Genomic DNA, 21952 nt, shown 5'->3' with positions numbered 1-21952 from the left:
TTTAAACGCTACATTACAGTAAAGTGATGGAATTTTCGGAACCCACAAAACTGTTTTATTATTTGTCTTTATGCTAAGGGCATATATTATATCCCCATTAATTATCTTTTTGTTTTTATTTATCATCGTCACTGTGCTAATATTTTGTGAAAGCGGAGACAGTTATGCCAGTATTTATACCAAGGTATTTGGTCACGAATATTGTAATATTTGATTTTGTCCATACCGCCCAGCTCTAATATGAACTGTTGCAAAATGTATGAATAAACTGAAGTTAATCATACATAAAACTACAAATTTTGAACAGTCAGTTTTTCAAATAATATAGATTTTGAATTTTCCGTGGTAAATAAGGATTAATTGAGTTCATATCGTCAGTAGTAAAAAAAATATTGTGAAATAAATACCGCCAGTTGTCACATTTATGGACATACACAGTTTATGAATCGTCTGTAATGCGGTGCATTGATAAATCCAGTTACTGACTTGTCTGTGGTGAAGTGAATGTATATGGGCGGAGCCTCGCTCTCTGTCTCGGGGTGTAGGGCGTGAGCGAACGGCTGGTGGGCGCGCCCGCTGCGACGTTGCGGAGGCTTCAAGATGGCGGAAGCCCTGACAACTCAGGAGCAGCTGGTAAGGCTCTCTTTACGATTTTTTTCCTCATCACCTTATGATGTTCAATGTGTACACATGTCACCACCGGTTTCTTCTCTAACCGGCGATTTTTTTCATGTGTTTTGTCCGGGTGGTTGTTCCCGGGAACGATGTGATCTAGTAAACAGCCCTGGCCCGTTCGCACCCTCCTGAGTCTACTGACTCCGGTGTGACTGACAGCAGTTAGCATGTGTGTTAGCATGATGGCGTTTGCTAGTGGTAGTGGAGCTCACTTCACCGGCTGTGTGTCTCGAGTACTCGCTCTCTTGATAACCCGGTTTTACATGGGCCACACAGATATGCTCACAACGCTAATGTTAACTAGCGATACGTCGTTACCAGTGGTTTACCTCATACATGTGGCTTCTAGTGGGTTTAATGTTACCGTTAGCCGTCCAGCTGCCACATGTAACCTAGCCGCTGGCTAATGCTAATAGCTATTGTTGACTTGCAGGGAATTTCCTCGACAGCTATCATGCTAGACGTTAAAAATCATATTTGATCAAGTATGAAGATTAAAAATGATCAAACACTGCTAGCTGCAAGTGATGATTGTTATAATCTACCATGACACAGTTAAAACAGACCAAGATCATGACTCTCATCGTATAACGCGAGTGATCGCTATGAGCCAACGAGCTAACAGTGTCCTGCCTATCAGATTTATGGTCGACAATTCACAGAAGTGATCCTCCGGTTCCTAGCATTGTTGTTGCCATCGCTTTCTAGTAAAGGGGGTGGGCCTGACATTGATAGCAAACATCAAATGTCACGCAGCTGTACTGATGACAGTTTAATTTTGTGGCTGCTTGTTTTATCTTTATCAAGCATTCACAAGGTTAACTGATCAGTAAGCTCAATGTTGCATGCTCGTACTGCTCGACAGATTTACCGATGTGTTTGATGATTGCTAACATCATGTCACACTACCGTCAATAGATGTACAGCTCTCTGGACTGTTGCTGAATAAAACATATGTAGTTTTAGGTCGCAACTGAAATCAACGACTCGTTGCCTTTACTTGGATTATCCCGAACCAAGGCTGGTTACCATGCTGGCGCTGATGTTCAGTTACTGGCGGTAACATAAAATATATCCACAGGGTGTGATTTATAGGCAGCCTCTTTGACTGTGTTACAGTGCATCAGTTCCCAAAATGTATCACAGCTTACTGTTGGCCATTAAAATCCTGATTTGGCAACATCAACTCGCTACAGCTCAACAATGTGAAAAAAAAAATCTTATTGTGATTATTTTGTCATATATTGCGATGCGATTTTAGTGTGAATGATGAAAATGTGAATGATGATGATGTGGTTCTTGCTAGGGTCTACATCAAACAAGCATGTTCTCTTAAATCAGGAGAGTATGGTTCATAGGCCGGGGCTAGTGGTCAAATGATATGGGTTTTTCAATGGCCGGTATCTTTGCCAATATTTTAAGATAAGGTGCATGATGGCTAACATATAATGCTCATATCAAAATAAATAGAGGAAATATATAATTTCTTTATTCCATGCACATTACATTCTAGCATAGTTTCTTAGTCAGCCATATGTTGTTGTCGATGGATTTTTATGAATTAATGTAATAGAAAAGTACTTTGGGTTTTGTAGATTTTGTAGATGTAGCCGTTGAGAGCAGGGTGAAGTAACACAGAAGCAACGTCATTCAACTGCATTATTGTATAAATTATATCATTATGTGAGTATTGGTTTTTACATTCTCCTTTCTGTCAATTAGGATAGGATAAACATGGTAATATTTAGAAAAGATGGTGGTGATTGAGGAAATTCAGGCAAATGTTTACAGCAAGATGCATGAAAGCTTAAGTAAAGGGCTCGAAAATCATTTTTTCATCAGCATCAGCACCTTGCCAAAATTTACAAGGCACAGTGCTGAATTGTTCCACAGCAGCCACACTGACAGGACTGCCTGCAGATGTATCTGTATTTTTTGTTTCCATTACTTGTGAGCACAGACATCTGCCAGTGCCAATTATCTCAAAATGCAAATAATCAGCATGATTAATTTTCTGTTTCTAGCTAGGGCATCTCTATAGCACCACAGTGCATCATTTGTAGTGTTATATTGTGACACATTATCTTGATCAAAAACATGCAGCTCTTACTATTTAGATATTGCACTTGGCCAAGTTGGCCATATTGCGACAGTTTCAATAATATTAAGATGAATTGTGCAGGTTTATTTGGATGTAGGAAAAAATTGTGGCACAGTATCAAAATTTGTCAGGAAGGGTATCCTCAAATCACCTGTTATTTGAAAAATGATAAAGTAGTACAGTATAAGATATAGGCTACTAATGAAAACATGAGGGCTGTCAAGGGTATTAACAAATTATACCCTTTGATGTAATTATGTGTGTCTGATTTGATCCCTTGCTCCTCTTGTCTTGACTGAAATGCACCGGCATTAGTTTAGGTATGTGCTTCTGTATGTGTCTGATCCCAGCATTGCACTTAGTACATTCTTGGCACAGAGTTCAGTCTATGTCACAGTCTGAGAGTCACACATGTCGTGACTGGATGAATGACCACATATAGATTTTCTGTGTATGCTCGTTATTGTACTGATGAAATGATTTCATACATGTATGTTAGGGTTGTTCATAGTGTTATAATGTGGTTGATTATTTTGCATAACAAATGCCACATATTGAACAAGTGTCTCTATATTTTAGCCTGTCATCTAGTTAGAGCTGCAAAATATGGCAAAAAAAAAAAAAAAAAAAAAAATCCTAGAGTGATTATTTTGGCAGATTTTGCAAGATATTTGCAATAAGATATTTGCAAGATATTTGCAATGAGATTCAAAATTAGTGGGAATGATTATTATTGTTTTTGCAAAAAAAACCCCACTTAATTATACAGCACTTGATTATAATGCTGTTTTGTGACACAATTTTCCTTTCTCGAAAAATTGCAGCTTCTGTAATATGGATATTGCCCTTTGCGATATTGCTGTTTCCATAATATTTTGATTAATTGCACTGCCTTACATCTAATAATAAAATTGGTTATGAGACAAGATGCATTAGGGTCTTGGTGGCTTACCACGTCTGCCAAACAATTCAGAGGGACACCATGTACTTGCTTTAATTTTCCACTTGACATCTGCATTTTTCTCCTTTGTCCCATGAGAGAGTGGATTCAAGTTTTGTATACAGCCAGTGAGTTAATCCGTTGTACCCATTCATAGACTCTCCTTGTGCTGGTTACATATTTGGATGATGGATGCAGCTCACTTGGGTGAAAAACAATCTGACTGTTGTCTCATGGCATATGAGTGCTCTCATCCATGGCATCTTCCAGGGGCACAGCCTGCTGTTGCCATCTGTATCACACATTATTGTGACTTTGGCAGGGAAAGAACAACAAAGCTGAAGGGGCTGACAGGCTCATGGGTTTTCCTCATCATGTCAGTTGTCATCCTGAGCTTGTCTCTGTCTTTCTTTCCTATTGCTATACTCCCTGAACGCCAAGTTTTTTTTTTTGTTTGTTTGTTTCTTTCTCATCCTTTGGTTATTCCCTTTCTGCACAAATCTCACCCTGCCCACCAACAACTCACTTTCTTCTTCCATCTCCTCTCTCATATTTAAATCCAGGCTGTGGAGGAGTTCCTGAGTGAGGTGCGTAGCAGGGAGCAGCCTCACAGTGCTGGGCTCGTGTCACAACCAACAGCTGTAAAGTTTCTTATGGCCCGCAAGTTTGACGTCTCCAGAGCCATCGAACTCTTCCAAGCATACAAGGTATAGCAGTGCTTTGATTGGTTACCACACTGGGATGACTTTACTGAGCTAAATGATTGGGGGAAGATGATTGCAAGTTGTTTGACCTGACCTTTTCTGAATATTGCAATTGTGATTTTAATTGTAAATAACTTCTTAACACTTATTTGATGTCCACTTACTGTTATAATGGCAAACTCCTGTAAAGTCGCTATCGCTATCATATATTTGATCGAGTGTGACATACCCACTTTATGCTAATTCCATGCAGTTTTGGTCAAGGGCATGCAGTCATTGCTTGCAGTATAACTGTGTTATTTTCACCTATTCTAAAAATAGTGTATTGGAATGGAATATCCCTGTATACTTGAGTCCATAAATCATATTAGAATTACATAAATTTGGGTCTGACTGAAGAATTGAGACTTGTAGATTCAATGAGCCCAGTTGTGTTCATGTGTGATAATGTTAATCCCCAGTAGCCTTTTCATTGTAGAGAGACCATTTTTGAAACTTGAACATGATACTGGTTACTTATTGGAATTAAATTCAGTTGCTGAGGGAGATCTAATCAGCTGTATGCCAAAACATTAAGTTTCTGAGTAGCCATGACTTCCACTGGGACAAGCTGGCTCCAATCTATGAATAAGAAACATCAAGTGTAAAAAAAAAATTATGCTTTTGTGAGTTTGTCCAAAAATGTAGATTTCTATATCTTTTATCTAGTTGTAAAGCCGCCTGTTGCTTGTAATGCTCTAAACAATTATCAAAATGATCTGAATAAATAACAATGTTTAAACTGAGAAGATTGGGCTCATCATCCCATTTATTGTTTTCTTATTAAGTTAGGTACAGTTAGGTGAACCCAGAACACTTAGTTACAATAGCATTACTCTATTCTATGCAGATTAAAGAAAACTGAGACTATACTTTACCAAAGCAATTTATTAAAACATTGAATACAACTAGATAAGAGAACTAAACTATACAATGCTATATATTAATATTTTTCAAAATTATGCAAACCTCTGATGGTTGCATCTGGAAGTTGTGGTGACATTGCAGTGGGTGCTTCACCATCTGCTGCCAGGCAGGGATCTGCACTCTTCTAGTTCAAAGCTGAATAACAGCATGCTGTAAGTCACACTGAAGTTTCTATGCAGACTCATCCAGGGGATGGACAGAATATCTTGAATACTCATAAAATCTAATGAAAACAACAGAAAAAGCAACAAAGACTACCTGTGTGAAGCTGTTGGTTTTATGTTTTGTAGTGTGTGTGTGTGAGGGAACATACTTTATACATACATAATTTCATGACAAAAAATAAGTGTGGTCTGCCACTGATATTCAAATCATAGGACTGGTACCTGCTCCAATTTGATTGACAGGTCTTTAAAAATAAAGACCAACACTACACAACAACAAAATTCAAGTTAATAAGAATTTGTAATTCTGTTTGTTTGCATGCTGTTCTACCTGCAGGCTAATGACTTTCCCTGTTTTTCTTGTATCTACTGTCATTTATCAATATTAGAACACAAGAATCAAAGAGGGCATCATCAATATCAACCCTGACGAGGAGCCACTACGCTCTGAGCTGTTGAGTGGCAAATTTACAGTCCTGGTGAGTGTTGAAGCACTTTCACAATTACACTTCAGGATCCACAGAAAATGGGGCATATGCTGGTCATTAAAGAGTTTATTTTGTGTGTTTGTGTATGTGCATGTCAGTCTCCTCGTGTCCTTGTCCTTGGAGGCACAATGAATTTGTATTAATGTGTATAATAACCTCCCTACCAGCCTGGCCGTGATGCAAAGGGTGCTGCTCTGGCACTCTTCACTGCTCGTCTCCATCGGCCAGACATCACCACCCACAAAGCTGTACTGCAGGCCATCATCTATCAGCTGGACAAAGCCATAGAGAGGTGATGTTCTAACCTTTTTATAAGTAAAACCTTTCCAAATGTACATATTAGTAAGATCCGGTCCCAAGATAGCATTATTTTTTCCCCACCATGAGACTTTTATGTTCCTTTTTCTACCAGGACTTGGCTAAAAAGAAATTTTGATCCTCCCCCTCTGCTTTTAATTTGAAAATCTTGTTCATTTCTTCCCAGTGTACAAACTCAAAGAGACGGACTCATATTTATCTACGATATGACCAACTCCAGTTATGGCAATTTTGACTATGAGCTCTGTGTGAAGATCCTCAATTTGCTCAAGGTGAATATCGAGAACATCCTTAGTTGCCTTCTGATCTGCCTACCGTCAGGTTTTTGGTGTCAGAACTTTCTCCCTGAAATTAACAAAAACCTTTTTATCATTGTGTTTGTCTATCTGCTTGCGTTTACTAGGGGGCTTTTCCAGCTCGTCTAAAATGTGTCTTCATTGTGTCATCACCTCTTTGGTTTCGAGCACCTTTTGCAGTTCTCCGCCTTTTTGTGCGTGAGAAGCTGAGAGAAAGGGTATGTATGTCTGTTTTCAGTTTGGAGTCATAGCATTTAAAAGAACAGTCAACCCCCAAATCAAAACTGCATATTTTTCCTCCTCCCATGGTGATATGTATACATCTACAAATATAGATGCAAATATTTTTAAGCAATTGCTCCATGGGCCACCAAGCCTTCAACTTTGGTGGTCAAACTACATTTTGTTGGGCCAAACGAAAACATGCATCATACAGAAAAGGCAATTTAGCTCAAAGTATGCTGTGTTCGAGATGACAATGGTGGTGACAATTTCCCAGTTGAAATGTCCAATGTCTGACCCGTTCTAGGGGTGTGACACCATAAGTAAATGAAAAAAAAAAAAGTAAAGTAAGCATCTACTCATAGGTGAGGCTCATGCTCATGACAGTGGAGGACTTGAACATTAATGGCGTTCTTCTCGACTGTTCTGTAACCTCTGGTGGGTGTACTTCAGCAGAAAGAAAATTGTTCCTGCATGAAACTGCTCACAACAAGGTCTGTGGATTATCTTTAGTAACCAGGTCACGATTGCTATTTTTCAGATTTATTTTTTCCACACTTTGAGTACCAGAAGCCAAGTGCCTTCTAGTTCCATTTTGTTTGAGGGAAGGCATACATCTGCAAAACTCAGCAACTCACCCCAAAGCAATCTAGATGGAGTGTGATTATCTAGATGAATGGATGGATCATCTAGACAGATAAATAGCACTACTGGCCAGAGGGAAAAATGATTTTCGGGCAGACTGTTCCTTTAAGATATTCAGTCTTCATTTGTCATTTGAAATGTGTTTTTTTTTTTTTTCTCCATTCATCAGGTGTGCACAGTGAAAGCTCATGAGTTGGCCAGTCACATCCCTGTCTCCTCCCTCCCTGAACACCTGGGTGGGACATCCCAGTACAGCCATGTGGCTTGGATCCAGTCCTGTGTTAACATACACACAAACACTGTCCAGGGTGACACACAGGAACACGACACACATGACTGTGTGGGAAGCCTGCTGCGCTCCTACAGCTTAGAGTGCAGCAACACAAGCGCAGGCGCTACACTGACCCACACCCACATAAACACACAGTTAGGTTCTGAGCTAGCAGTGGCTAACTCAAACTGCTACGATGATAGCAATGCTAACCCACACAACCACTGCGGGGTGGTGGAGGGCAGGACTCGAGGCCCAGGACAGTACCAGCAGAGTCCGCAGTCTGCTGCCAACAGGCCGCAGGGGAACCACCAACACTGGAACGGCTCAGCGGTGAGCGGGGCCAACATGGCTGTTAGTGGCTCTAGCCCCAATGCCAACATGAATGGTCGGGGCCGCCAGGCCCCTCCCCAGTCAGACACGCCCCCTGACACACCGCTTTCCCAGAAAGGTGATGGGGATGAGGTGGATGGCAGGGCAACAGACTCCGCCCAGAACGAGGGTGTAGAGGAGGAGGACGAGGAGGATGGTGAGGAGGAGGAGGAGGAGGAAGAGGAGGAAGGGGTGCCTCCGTTGCCCCAGAAGTCTTTGCCTCGCCCCCCTCACCAACCTACCTCCCAGTCCCCACCCCTGTCTTCATCATGGGGTCCTGATGATGAGGACCGCTGCATGGAGGTGTCTGTTCACATGCCAGAGCAGGGAGGCATGACAGTGCATGACCTGGTGGAGCATGTGAAGAGGAAGAAGAAGAAGGGGATCTATCAGGAGTACGAGGAGATCCGCAAGGAGCCTCCAGCAGGCACCTTTGACTACTCCAAGTAAGATATGAAATAATATATTCCATAGACAATGGCTCTTTTTCTGTGTGCTTCTGTCTCTCTCCTGGTTACTTCCTTTATTTTCAGTCTCGCTGTACCAAAGTGAAGGAAAATCATGTGACAGAGAACACATCAGGCCACTTTATAAATCTGCCATGTTACCTCACAATGTTTTCAATTCTGCCTTTACAGAAAACTGTCCAATCAGATAAAGAACAGGTACAGTGATGTTCTCTGCCTGGATCAGTCACGAGTGCGGCTCTGTCAGCTCTGTGATGATGAGGACGAGGTAATAAGTAATTCATTAAACTTTGGTTCTCTCTGGATTAATGTCGACATATAATTGTTCTCTGTGACTTTGTTTGTCAAAGAGAATGTTTTCTGGCTAATGGTGACAACATTGGTCATATTCAGATTAGGCTAATGTTCTGCCTTTGCATAAGAAGTATGTATTAGTAAAACAAACAAAACAAATATATATATGTGTATATATACATATAATGTAGTGTATAGCGCTATAAAAATGTTGATTTATTTTTTTTCTACCAATGAAATCACATCTTGTTTTCTGTTTTGTATATTTAATATTGCTCTTTAATAAAGCAGAAATATTTCTTTTCTGATAACTCAAGTAATTGATGAAATAATCAGTAAAATACTTTCTAAATTAATGATAGCTGCAGCCTTATTTATGTTACATACATTAGACGTGTGCAAATTTCAAGCTTTTCAGTTTTGTTTGTTTAGTTAATTTCATTAATCAGACAGTAATGTCTGTAGTCATAAATGTGGAAAATTGATGCTGCATCAGCCGTTGTATTAGATTTCAAGACTAACATTTGTGGGTCTATTCTCTGTCTTTGTCCGCCCTTATCTGATCTGTGTAAATGGAAAGTGGAAGACTTCAGGGTGTCATATACAGTGGGGCTTTTATGTGGTTGAAAGGAGAGGCCTGTTTTTTGGCAACCTAGGTTTAATTTTTGTAAAATGAGCACAGTGTTATCATAGCAGATGATAATACTTGCCAAGACTATGAATATAAGACAAGTTTGTAAAAAAAAAAAAAACAAAACACTGCAGACAAAATAATGGCTTTAGAGCAGATGTTGGTTTTAGGAACTACATGAATCTCATTAACAAAAGACATTGAATCGACTGTGGATTTATAATGTATTGTCTCTATTAACATTTTATCTGTCTCCAGACTACATTTCTAACAATTTGCTGAAAGTAAATGAGTGGCCTAAAAAAATGTACAGGAAAGTCAGAGCATTTGCAGGCTCCAGTCTGTTTATACTCATGTTCACTGTCCTCCTACAGGAGGCAGTAGACACTAACATCAAGGAGTGAGTCTCACCCCAAATCTGCTGTGTTTTGCAGACATCCGATTACATTAACGCCAGTTTCATGGACGGGTACAAGAGAGGCAACGCCTACATTGCAACTCAGGGTGAGCAGATGTTGCCACAAACTATGGTCCTGCATAGTATCTTTATAAAGTCCTCCATCCAATATACAGACCTGACAGACTTTGGTGTCCCACAGGTCCTTTGCCAAAAACTTTTGGTGACTTCTGGCGCATGGTGTGGGAACAGATGGTACTTATCATTGTCATGACCACCAGGTGATACTCTTTTACCTCTGATTTCATAAGTCAACTGTTTGTTAGAGATGTATAATATGTTTGTTTGTTTACAGTAGTGGTGGTTGAAGTACTGACCTACCCTTGATGGGTTTATGCTGAGATTAAAGAGATCTGTTATTCTGTGTGTCTCAGGGTGGTGGAGCGTGGGCGTGTCAAGTGTGGTCAGTACTGGCCTCTTGAGGAGGGCAGGACTGAGCAGCACGGTTACTTCTTGGTCAGGAACACACACATTCAGGTGTTTCAGGACTTCAAACTCTCCCATCTTGAACTTTACAACACACAGGTAAGTCACGCCGACCGGCATATCTTTGATAGCCTGAGATTTATATGAAATTCTAATGAAAGGTAACTTGATAATGATATTGATGACTAGGTTGAAGGGATGTGTTTGCCAATGGAATCTCCGTAATTTTTAAGATCTCACCATTTCATGTAATCTGACAGTAACACTTGGCATGAGTATGGGCCCTTGTGCTCATACATGCCAATTCAGGAGAAACCTGACATCTTGTTTGTGACCTTTCTTCAGTCTGGAGAGAGACGGGAGGTGTGTCACTACCTCTATGTCAGCTGGCCAGACTTTGGAGTGCCAAAAAGTGCTTCAGCTATGTTGGACTTCCGTGAACATGTACTTCAGAGGAGGGAGGCTGCGGTCCAGAGCCTGGGCTCCAGTTGGACGGGGCCTCCAGGGGGCCCCCCTGTAGTGGTGCACTGCAGTGCTGGCATCGGCCGCACAGGTAAATACATGTACCATTAAGTGGTTAAAATGTACTTTTACCACATATAGCATTTATTTAATCAGGGACATAAGTGCAAAGCATAAAACAACCAATCAGTTTTGATAATCATGATAATACCAAAACAGTAAGAACAGTAATAAATAAAAGGTCATAAAATATAAAAGTAATATGATATCATAATACAAAATGCGGAAAATCTATACTTTTTAAAGCGGTGCAAAACAGTGATAATATACATGGTTTTGAGATATATAATTAACTATGGTTGTGCGTGATTAGTTGACTGTACCTGCACCAGTCACTACTAGTCTGTTTTAATTTATCAATATTTTATTCATTACAATGTCAGTTAACTGTTGCCTCTCAGGTGTTATGTAGCCGCCCACCACTAGCAGCCCCTCTTTCCTAGTGTGTATGCTCCAATTGCCCACTTAACCGCGGATTTTATCAGCAACGTGAGACAGATGGCAGCTCTTAAAACCAGGGTGGTTTGGAAGTGTTTTGATATGGAAAATGAAAATAAGGTTAAATGTAGGCTGTGCCAGAATGAACTGACGTATAAACACCGGACTGGAGCAATGCACACATTTCAGTGCATTTAAAATATGATTTTGCAATTGTAAACTGTTATTAACAATTTCATATAGCTCTTAATAGACGCAGTATTTTTTCAGACAGTGTTTAAGATTATCAATTACTAAATTGTGCTTAATTTTAACTGCTTTCTGAGTGTTTTCCTACTGTTCAACTAGTTGACCAGTCTAAATTAAAATTTGCGCTTAGGCGACAGGAACATCCCTACAAGAAACAGTGACCACATGTATGGTTATGAAATGAGATGTAGCAAAAACAAGTATACCAAATATGTATCTTGAGTAGTAATAAATTGGGTAATTTTTTCTTGTGTGACTTTTCGTTTCTGCTTCCTGACAGGCACGTTCTGTACACTGGACATCTGCCTGTCCCGGCTGGAGGACATCGGCACAGTAGATGTCCGTCAGACGGTGCGGCGGATGCGAACACAGAGGGCTTTCAGCATCCAGACCTGGGACCAGTACTACTTCTGCTACACAGCAGTCATCGAGTATGCCCAGCGCAATGGGAAACTGAGCCCAGTGCAGTGGTCTGACTCAGACCTGGAGACTGACAGCGAGTGAGAGACACATGGAGGGGTAGAAAACAAAAAAACGAATGGGATAGCCAACCTAAGCTGAAGTCATAGGAAGGAAAGAATGAGGAATGGCATTTCAGAGTAAAGGAGGGAGATGATGATTCTTCTGCCGTAAGAGAGGAGCCAAAGGATGGAGATTTTGTTTTGGCTCTTGACGTAATGATGCAGACTCCCACAGTTGCTCTTCCTTCACATGAATGGATAGACAGATGGAGGTGAAGAGCTGGAGAAAAAAAATACAGGGAGTGGAGACTGTGCATTGCGTCACCAATAGAGCAAGCTGTCCTGCCAATTTCCGAGCCCCTTTTTATTTAGCAAACTACAGGGGGACTCGGCCTGCCCTGAACCTGTCTTGTTGACAAGAGAGTTGTATGAGTTGTAGCATTTTTATATTGACTTGCACATGAGGAATGACAAACTTGAACTTTACCCCTTGAAGCCCTCCAAACCCCAGTCTTTGTTCCTTTTTTTTTTTGTATTTCTTGTTCCGTTTCAACCCTGAACACATCTGTGACCACAGATTAAAATGTGAAGGGTACGAAAAGGTGAAACTTGAAACCTTTTTTTTTTGGTTGTTTTGTGTTTTTCTTTTTTAAGAGGAAATGGTTCTGCGTGAGCAAATGGTTGTAAGTGACAGTAGATCAGTGTGTGAGCCATTTAGTCCATTTCTGTTTGTTTTCCTTTATTTTCCATGTCCTTTTTTTCTATGGTGCATTTTCTACGTGTGTTTCATATTTGTGCATATGTAGATTAACTTTTCAAAGCCAAAGTCCTCACCCTGAATGCTTGGATGTACTCCTTACTGAGATATTATAGACTGAAGCCCGTGTATATTCTTGTAACATACATTTATACATTATTGTGCATAATAACAACCTCTGAAAGAAGAGCAAAAAAAGCCTTGTTTAATATAATTGACTTAACCTTGAGAAGAAATATCTATGTAGCGAGCCAGGCTATGACAAAGTATAGAAAAGGGTTGTGGTATTAAAAACTGATATCGTATTGCAAATCTGTGTTGTCAGGTCTAACATCATCTTTACTGTTGGAGCGTTCTAATTGGACGATCTTAAGTAATTTGGCCTTAACTTGATTCACTGCCTCGTCGTTCTCAGACCTAAACCATACCTGAAACTGTAATCTTTTATTTCCCCTTTTGTTCTTTCCCTTTTTGAATCTTACTCCCTTGATACCACAACTGTTGTGTTTTGATTCTTGAGGCATACTCTGCCTCGGATAATTGTGCCTTCAAGTTTTCCTTAGCTTAATGTCTCGCTAGTGTAGTAATAACACCCAAACTAGTGCACTTGAATAGTACACATTGACTATGTGTCACACAGGACACCCACATTTTGCCTATAGTCCTGTACACAGTACACTACTTACGAATAACATTAAAGTAGTGAGTGGGACTAAGCTCTGGTTTGAGACATGGCTATTCTTTTATCATTTGACCTCAGGGGGTAATTCTAGTGTTTTTTGCCTAGTGTCAAAGATCCATTTCTGGGTTTGCCTCTGGTAAATTATCATTTAAGAAAAAAACTATATCAACTTTATTTTGTATTTTTTACTGTATTGTATCCTACTATATTTATGTCTTTGTAAAACTTCTACAATATTGAAATCAGTGAATGTTGGTACGATGCTACAAAGAAAACAAACCAGTTATTGCATTTGATAAGCTGAACAAATCAGATGGGGAGTGAAATATATTTTTTGTTGTTCACAATGAAATTTTGGTGGAAAATGTCACTTGCCATTGTATTTTCAGAACTGACTTGTATAAATGGTGATTGTTCAATTGTAGGACAATGGGGGGGCAGGGGAAGCTAACGATTATGTTTTTAGAGAGCTTATTGTTAAACTCTTCAGTAACAATTACATTAACTTCTTACTGTCTGGTACCCAATGCCAAGGACAAAGCAAAAAAAAAAAAAGAGCTATCAAGAGGAAAAAAAGCAAAAAAGACAAGTGGCTGCCATTTCTGTTCACAAAACCCCAGCTTGGTGTCTATGAGTATGAGTAAAAAAATATATATATATATTTTGAATGGGTTAAGATGGATCAGCATGGAAAGCGAGCCTTGAATGTTTTTGGGGTAATGGTGTCCGAGCAATTTTAGTCGAGACAGACATGGATATTGTTGGTGAATGTGGACCCTGCATCCCTCAATGCCAAAGGCCCAGGCTCACCCTAAAGATTTTTTCCTCTCACACATCCTCAACATCCTACTAGCATGGACCTATCGGTGCAGCCTTGCATCCACGCCGTAAGACTCGGGAGCACCTCGGAAACATTACTAAAGATTATGTATAGCTACAAAATGGGAGAACGTGTATGTAAAAGAGTCTTGGTCCCCATGCTACTTTTAATTTGTTTTATGAGAAACAGAGAATGCAATGTGCATTTGTCATTGGTGTTCATTTAATGTTTCTTTCTGTGCTTTAAGTTCTCGTGATTGAATTATGGCCTTTTACATGCTGTCAGCCCGGCTGTCCCATTAAAGCAATGGTATTACTATCTTGAATGAGTACAAAGCAAATGTGATCTCTTCTTGACTGGATTGAGTGGTGCATAGATTAAATGTGCAGCATGAACATGTACACCATGTTTTCACTTCTGTGGGAATTATTCAATTCTTTCCATATAGGGTGGATGGGGAGGTGGTGGTTAAAATAGGCCGGGAGCCAGGGGCAGCGTGACGAGCCAGGCTTCAGAATGTCCTCTGGTACCTTTTTGCCACTATTATTTCCTGTTATACCTATAAATTGGGCCATCACAAGCTGATAACGAGCACCCCAACCCAGGGCCCTGAAAACCCTTTTTGGGACATGTTTCTGGTGAAATAATGTAAATTCAAACATTAAAGTACAACAATTGCATAAATAGTCATACAAGTATGAAGTTCTTCAGGGAATATTCTGAAACAAAGGGGAATGTAGTACGATCACATTTTGGGGCTTGCTGTTATATTAAATACAATCCACTACCCCCCAAATTACTTTCCATATGACAAATTATGATCAGAAAGGATTGTTCTACAGCACCTTATTGGGGATGTCAGTGCCTCACATGTATATAGAAAACCTCCCAAGTTAATTACACTTCATGTGGCAACTAATTTTCACTATACCTTTAATCAGAGAAAACAGAATTTTCAGTCACTAGCCTTCCACAGAGGGGTAAGCAGATTTCTTACATTTAACAATATGTTCGTATGTAGTGTTTCTACTGCTGTCTTAGGTGAAGAACATGAAAAGTGAAAACTAGGAAAACAAGTGCTTTTAAATGGTATTCAGAATATTCATATTTTGTTTATTCACATGTAGCATTTCCAAACCATTACACTCAAATAGGGTTTAGATAGAATATAGACTAGTATGACTACTGTGTGATCAAGAAGCCAACTACTGAACGGTGGTTATGAATAGTTCCAGTTATGAATATTTCAAATCTGTGTGCACCTAATCACTTATAACACCAGTGTCCACCTGTTAACTTTCAGGTTCTCATCAATTATTTGAGCATTTCCAGATATTTAGGAAAACCAAATCTTCACGTTCCATTCAGCAGAGGTGGCAGAGGTACACACATAACTCACTTAACTCAAGTAGAAGAACAGATAGTTGGGTAAACAAAGACGGGTAAAAGTAGAAGTACTGATTCAACTTCTTTACACCAGTAAAGGTAAAAAAAGTACAGGCTCTGAAATGTATTCAAGCATAAACAAAGTAGCCTTCTTAAGGACATTTCTACCAGCAAAGAGTCTCTCTACACAAATACATAAGAAGCAGGAAAATTACTTGTCAAGTTGAGACTTTGTTTAGAGATGGGATCATTTTCATGTCTAAGTAACAGATGGTTTTCTGCTTAAAGGCCTTTTCACACCAGATTTTATTTTTTCATGCGATTAATTTGCATGTTAATAATATTTTCAGGGTTGGGAGGGTTACTTTAAAAATAATGTAAAAGTAATGTAACCTGATAACTTGCCATTACTTTTGGATTACTTCAATATAAAATATAGTGAAATACAGTGCGTTAATGCTACTATGATTATTTTCTTCATCAGTTAATTGGTTGTTAATTGGTTATTTTTTTTTTAAATAATCAATTAGATGTTTGATCCATAAAATGTCAGAAAATGGGGAAAATGTTGATCAAAGCCCAAGATGACGTCCTGAAATATCTTGTTTTGTCCACAACTCAGAACTATTCAATTTACTGTCCGAGAGGAGTAAATTTAAGATTTTTTTGTTCTTAAAAATGACTCAAAACAATTAATTGATTATCATAATAGATGCAGATTAATTTAATAGTTAATTAATCGTTACAGCTCTAAGTGTTTTATGCTTGTTATTAGGTTTGTCCAGCTGTTCCTTCCTCTGTTGTGCCAATTGATTGACTGATTGATTTAAAGACAAAAAATGGCTAAATTTCCACCCAGTGACAATTTTTTTCACTAGAGGCCGTGATAATTAATTGACTACTGTGTGCGCACTGGGCGTGGTAGTATATCATTCCTTATTTTAAAATTGTTATCTTGTGAATTATCCCCCTTTTTACTAAATGTATCTGTAATCTGATTACATATCTGTACTGTAATGGAATACAGTTATCTTTTTTGTATCCAGATTGTGTAATCTTGTTAGATGTAATCTATTACTTCCCGAGCCAGGATATTTTTCAAAACTGTATGTATCCAATTCAAGCCCTCACATCAATGGGGGAATGTTGCTGAGTAATATTGTGGTTTTTATGTTTTTGGACCCAGGTTGATTTTTCTGAAGTTTCACTTCCAACATGTACACGTCTAACTGCATGTTGCTGGAAACATCACAGTCAAAACATCCAACCTGGCAGATCGCTTGTTTCATATGTTGCACAGACCTCAGTTTAATGTAATAAAGGGGAGGAGAAAACTGCACAGACAACAATTTCAAGGGTGGAGAGAAAAACCAAATGAGCTGTGAAGCAGTGAAACTTACTAAGCCTTCATAGAGTTGATCTTCACCCTGCCACATCATCCACATTGCAGCAAGTGCAAACTGTCCTCTTCAATCAAGAGAAGAAGCATCTGACAAAGTTCTTCTTTCTCTTCTTCCCATTAGATTCACCATCTTCTTTGTCGTCCCGTTTGTTGCTGTCCCTGAGAATAATGGCAAGTGCAGCAGCAGCGCTAGAGTCACAGTCCTCAGATGAGGTTGCCAACAAGTCACTTTCACTGATGAACTCCTCATCAAATGTCTCCACCAGCAGACATCTGTTCTGTGGATGAGGAGACTCAATCAGAATATAGACCTGGGTTTCTGGGTTGAGGCATTCTGGTGGATGCTTGGTCCTCCTGCCTTGTTGTGCCAAGTTCAACTTTCTGGTTGATGCTGGGTCCTGCTGTCTTGTTGTTGTCGGATTCAGATGCCTGTTAGATGCAAGGTCCGTCCTAGATTAGATCTTCACCCTGCCACTTCGTCCACATTGCAGCAAGAGCAAACTGTCCTCCTCAACAAAAAGAAGAAGCTTTTGATGGAGTTCTTCTTCTTCCTCCTCTTGGGCTGGCTGTCTTCTGTGTAGTCCCATGTGTTGCTAATCCTAATAATATTGGCAAGAGCAGCAGCAGGGGTGGAGTCCTCAGATGTGGAAGCCAGCGAGTCACTTTCAATGATGTACTCCTCATCAGATGACTCCTCCAGCAGAATTCTGTTCTGTGGAGGAGCAGGACAAACCCGAATGAGACTTGGGTTTCCAGATTGAGGTGACTTGATTGAGACAGGTTCACCATTATGAGTGTCAGGTTCAGCTGCCTGGTTGATGCTGTATCCTGCTGCCTTGTTGGTATCAGTTTCAGCTATCTGGTTGAAGCTAGGTCCCTCTGCATTGTTAGTGTCATGTGTAGCTGCCAGGTTGATGCTGGGTCCTGCTACCTTGTTTGTGCCAGGTTCAGATGCCTCTCTAAGAATTTTGGCAGGAGCAGCAGGAGGCAAGTCCTCAGATGCAGAAGCCAACAAATCACTTTCAATGATGAACTCCTCATCAGATGTCTCCTCCAGCCGAATTCTGTTCTGTGGACGAGCAGGCTGAATGAGAATGACGTGGGTTTCTGGATTGAGGTGACTTGAGTTGAGGTTCAGTGTCCTTGCGAGTGCCAGGCTCAGCTTTCTGGTTGTTGCTGAGTCCTGCTGCCTTGTTGGTGCCAGGTTCAGCTGCCTGATTGATGCCTGGTCCTTCTGCCTTGATAGTGTTATGTTCAGCTCTCTGGTTGATGCTGGGTCCTGCTGCCTTGTTGGTGCAAACTTCATTTGCCTGGCTCATACTAGCTTCCGATGTCTGGCTTGAGCTGGATTCAGTTTTTGCAGACCCCAAAGCTGTATTGTTTCTAAAAGACAAAACAATGTTGTGTTCTTTGCAAACAAATGGGATTCCCACCAAGTTAACACAGTGGTTCCCAAGGGGGCCCGCTCCCCAGTTTGGGAACCACTGAGTTACCATACACATAAACTCACACTTACCTGGAGCTGAGGTCAGAGCTGCTGCTGATGTAGTTCATAGTAATGAAGGGATGGGCAAGAATTTCGCTGGGAGTTATCCTCTTCTTCTCATCCCACTTGAGCATGGCCTTCAACAGCTCAACACATGCCTTCCTTTCTTCAGCTTCTGAACTGTTATTTTTCTCCAGATGCATCTAGTTTAGAAAACAATTGAAAAATCCAACAGTGGTCCAGACATCATCTCCCTAACTTATGAAAAGACAATCAAGTCAGCAACTGCCTCCTCAATGACCTACTGTTTTCGCTTCATCCAGACAGTGGAATGTATAGCATCTGTCATCAATAATGCATGCTGATTAGATCACCAACAGTTATTGAATTTAAATTCCAACTAGCAACCACCATCATGTCCAATTTCTCACATTTATAACAAATCAAATATCATGAAAATTGTCTCAGAATTCAGTGAGTTACAGTCAGTTTTGTAGTGAAGCCTGCATCTCTCATCTGTCTGATAGACCTTGATCTCTCCAATATGGCGGATGTATAGCGCCGTCTTACAGCAGCAGCTGCAGATAGTACCCAGCTTTAGTGGTTCATAATATATCTATTATGAAATTAATCTGCAGATGCTCTGATTAAATATTAAACCAAATTTTTATACCAAAGTCACAACAAAATGCAAAATATGCCCTACAGCAAACTTGTTAGTCTTCATTTTAGTTTAGCAGTTGTTGATGACTTGTGGCCTCTCCCAGCTGGTTACGAGTGGTGAGGAACAGCAGTCATTAAAAAACACAGCAGTCAATATAATATTTTTTTTAAAGGTTTTTCAAAAAATTTTATACCTGGTAGAGATAATAAAAGTAATAGTACAAAGTTATTACAGCAGCTCAACCCAGCAACTCTTACAATTATGGATAGGAAGCACACAAAGAGAGTTATTTTTGTAGTAAAACCTATAGAGAGGGGTCTGTCAAAGCTTGGTATATTTGGCTGAATTAAATCAAAATGAACAAAATGACCTATCTCTTCACTTAGATTCGTTCCTATGGCCGTCTTTATGGTCAAAATCCTTTTTGTTTCACAATCCCAACATTTGACCACTTCTCCAAAGCCGCCCTTTCCCAGAACATCTATGACCTTATATCTGCTGGGGAGTTTGTACAGGTCTTCAGAGGGTGATGAAGAACTTGAATCCCCCATTGTGGATACATTTGCAGGAAGCTGAAACTGAAATGGAGATTTTTTTTAAAAAAAGGAAGGAGAACAGGTTAATTAAAATCCCTTTTAAGACACCACCATCTTTTAAATTTATGTTTAACACCTCAGTGTCAACCTGTCTTGTATCAAAATCCTGTTTAAATGGCTTTATTATTTTATTTTTAGTTACACGATAGTTTATATATGAGGTTTTATGAGTAGGAGGCAGGCCTCTGCAGGGGGCTCCAAACAATTTTAAAGGAGGCTCAGTGAATGTGAAACGTGAAAGTGAAAAATTATTACATTATTTATCAAAAAGGGATCACATCAAACACCCTAAATGTGTGACATTTGGTTAAACAGATGATGCAGAGATACAGTATTGGGGTATTTTACTGTTTTCTCACTTTCCCAGAGTCAGAAACTAACACATGCATTTGAACAAACCTTTTTATGTATTTGTTGTAGTTTGAAGTTATGTCAAACAGCATTATTAGGCTCTAGTTCTAGTGTTGAGATCAAATAACATAATACTGATCCTCTAGACATCCAGGAATTAAGCAAGTAAGCAATAAACATTCTCAGACTTTTAAACCTCCTGGTTTATATGATAGTTGGTACTGTGCTTATGAGGTTTAATGTATATTTTTAATTAGCTTTGCATTTAATCAGGTTAGTTTTTGCCTTATGGCTCACTAGCAGCTTAACCTGACCAAGATAAAAATTGACTACAGTTCACATCTAACATGGACTTGACAATATCAAGCTAACAAAGGTCAAAATCACTTTAGCAAATTATTAGTTACACAAGCTTAATTAATGACAATCTAAATTAATCTTAATATTGCATATTTCTGTCTTCTTGCCACCCGTGGTTGTAATTTAGAGAATATCTGGAGCTCAAAAATGTTACTCCATCAAAGAGAGTGGAAAAAGTGACTTACCTGTTGTATATAGGTTGATTTTAAAGCTCACTTCTTTGGGTTTGTCGGTACTTGGCGTTGGCACAGTGCCTAATCCAGTGCTTGTTGTCGGTCCAGTTGAAGTCAGTAAAATGACCAGAATTTACCCAGGGCTGTCTGTGTGGCATCAGTTCTAGAACATCTTTATGGTGTCATGAACAGTTCCTCAGTTCTTTGATGATTAAAAATAAATAATTCCAGATTCCCCTCAAACCATCATTCCATCAAACAATTTGACAAAATGCAGTGAGGCATTTATGAAATAAAGTCACTGATGAAAGGTTTCAGTCAGATGTTACTAAAATGCCCAAATATTGTATTAAATCATAAAATTTACCAAACTAACCATCCATTAAAGTCTGTTATAACTTAATAGAAGTTCATTTCTGTGATGTGATGATGATCTATGTGATGAAAAATGGATCCTGCAAGTCACTTTGATGAAACACTTCATCATAATAATGAGTTAGTGACTCAAAATTTTGGTTGGTATAAATAATGAGGTGTATTATCTAAAAATAATGACTTACTTATTTCAAAATAATGACTCAGTATCTTAAAATAATGAAAAACCTTCTGAAAACATTGACTTAGCATTACAATACATTGAGTTAGTATTTCAAAATGACGTACTTATCTTAAAATAATGAGTTAGTATCTCAAAACAATGACTCACTTAGCTCAAAAATATTTTCATAAAGTTTCTCATTATTTTGACATACAAAGTAACTATTTTAGTAATTTTCTCATTATTTTGAGATACTAACTTATTATTTTGAGAAAATTTCTCATTATTTTGAGAAACATTTTTAGGATTATTTGTTTCTGGATTTGGGTGTGGGGTGGGGAGCGAGGGAGTCAAGAAATTCACCATGTAAAATTATACAATATGTGATTTGTATCTTGATGAGGGCCAGAGTCCAAACATGCTGGTCTGCAAATAAGTTGTTTAACACACTACAAGTGTTACTAGAGTTTTACCTCTTTGGTCTGTGCACCCTGGAAGAAGGTGAAGTTGTGCCAGGAACTCTTACTTGCCTCTACAGTAATATGTGATTTGTACACATTTAAACTAAAACTGTCAATACACAGATTTGAAAAAGAAGATATATTATGCATTTCAGGCTTTAAAGACAAA

At 39.2% G+C, this 21952-nt stretch overlaps 1 protein-coding gene across 1 annotated transcript; it reads left to right on the top strand.

The window, feature by feature from the left end:
* Nucleotides 1-514: 514 nt before the first annotated feature.
* Nucleotides 515-14691, top strand: ptpn9b (protein tyrosine phosphatase non-receptor type 9b). Its single transcript, XM_084715413.1, has 13 exons — nt 515-633; nt 4280-4423; nt 5940-6029; nt 6206-6330; nt 6523-6628; nt 6760-6870; nt 7689-8608; nt 8801-8897; nt 9989-10058; nt 10154-10232; nt 10386-10536; nt 10783-10990; nt 11927-14691. The coding sequence occupies exons 1-13, from the start codon at nt 601-603 to the stop codon at nt 12148-12150; spliced, it is 2358 nt and encodes a 785-aa protein (XP_084571539.1). The 5' UTR covers nt 515-600; the 3' UTR covers nt 12151-14691.
* The last annotated feature ends 7261 nt before the right edge of the window (nt 14692-21952 follow it).

The sequence above is a fragment of the Lutjanus erythropterus genome, chromosome 3, assembly GCF_056507025.1.
Source record: "Lutjanus erythropterus isolate fLutEry1 chromosome 3, fLutEry1.hap2, whole genome shotgun sequence".
In the NCBI taxonomy this organism is placed as follows: Eukaryota; Metazoa; Chordata; class Actinopteri; order Lutjaniformes; family Lutjanidae; genus Lutjanus; species Lutjanus erythropterus.
Note: the sequence above shows the minus strand (reverse complement) of the source record. Positions and strands in the feature narration are given on the sequence as shown.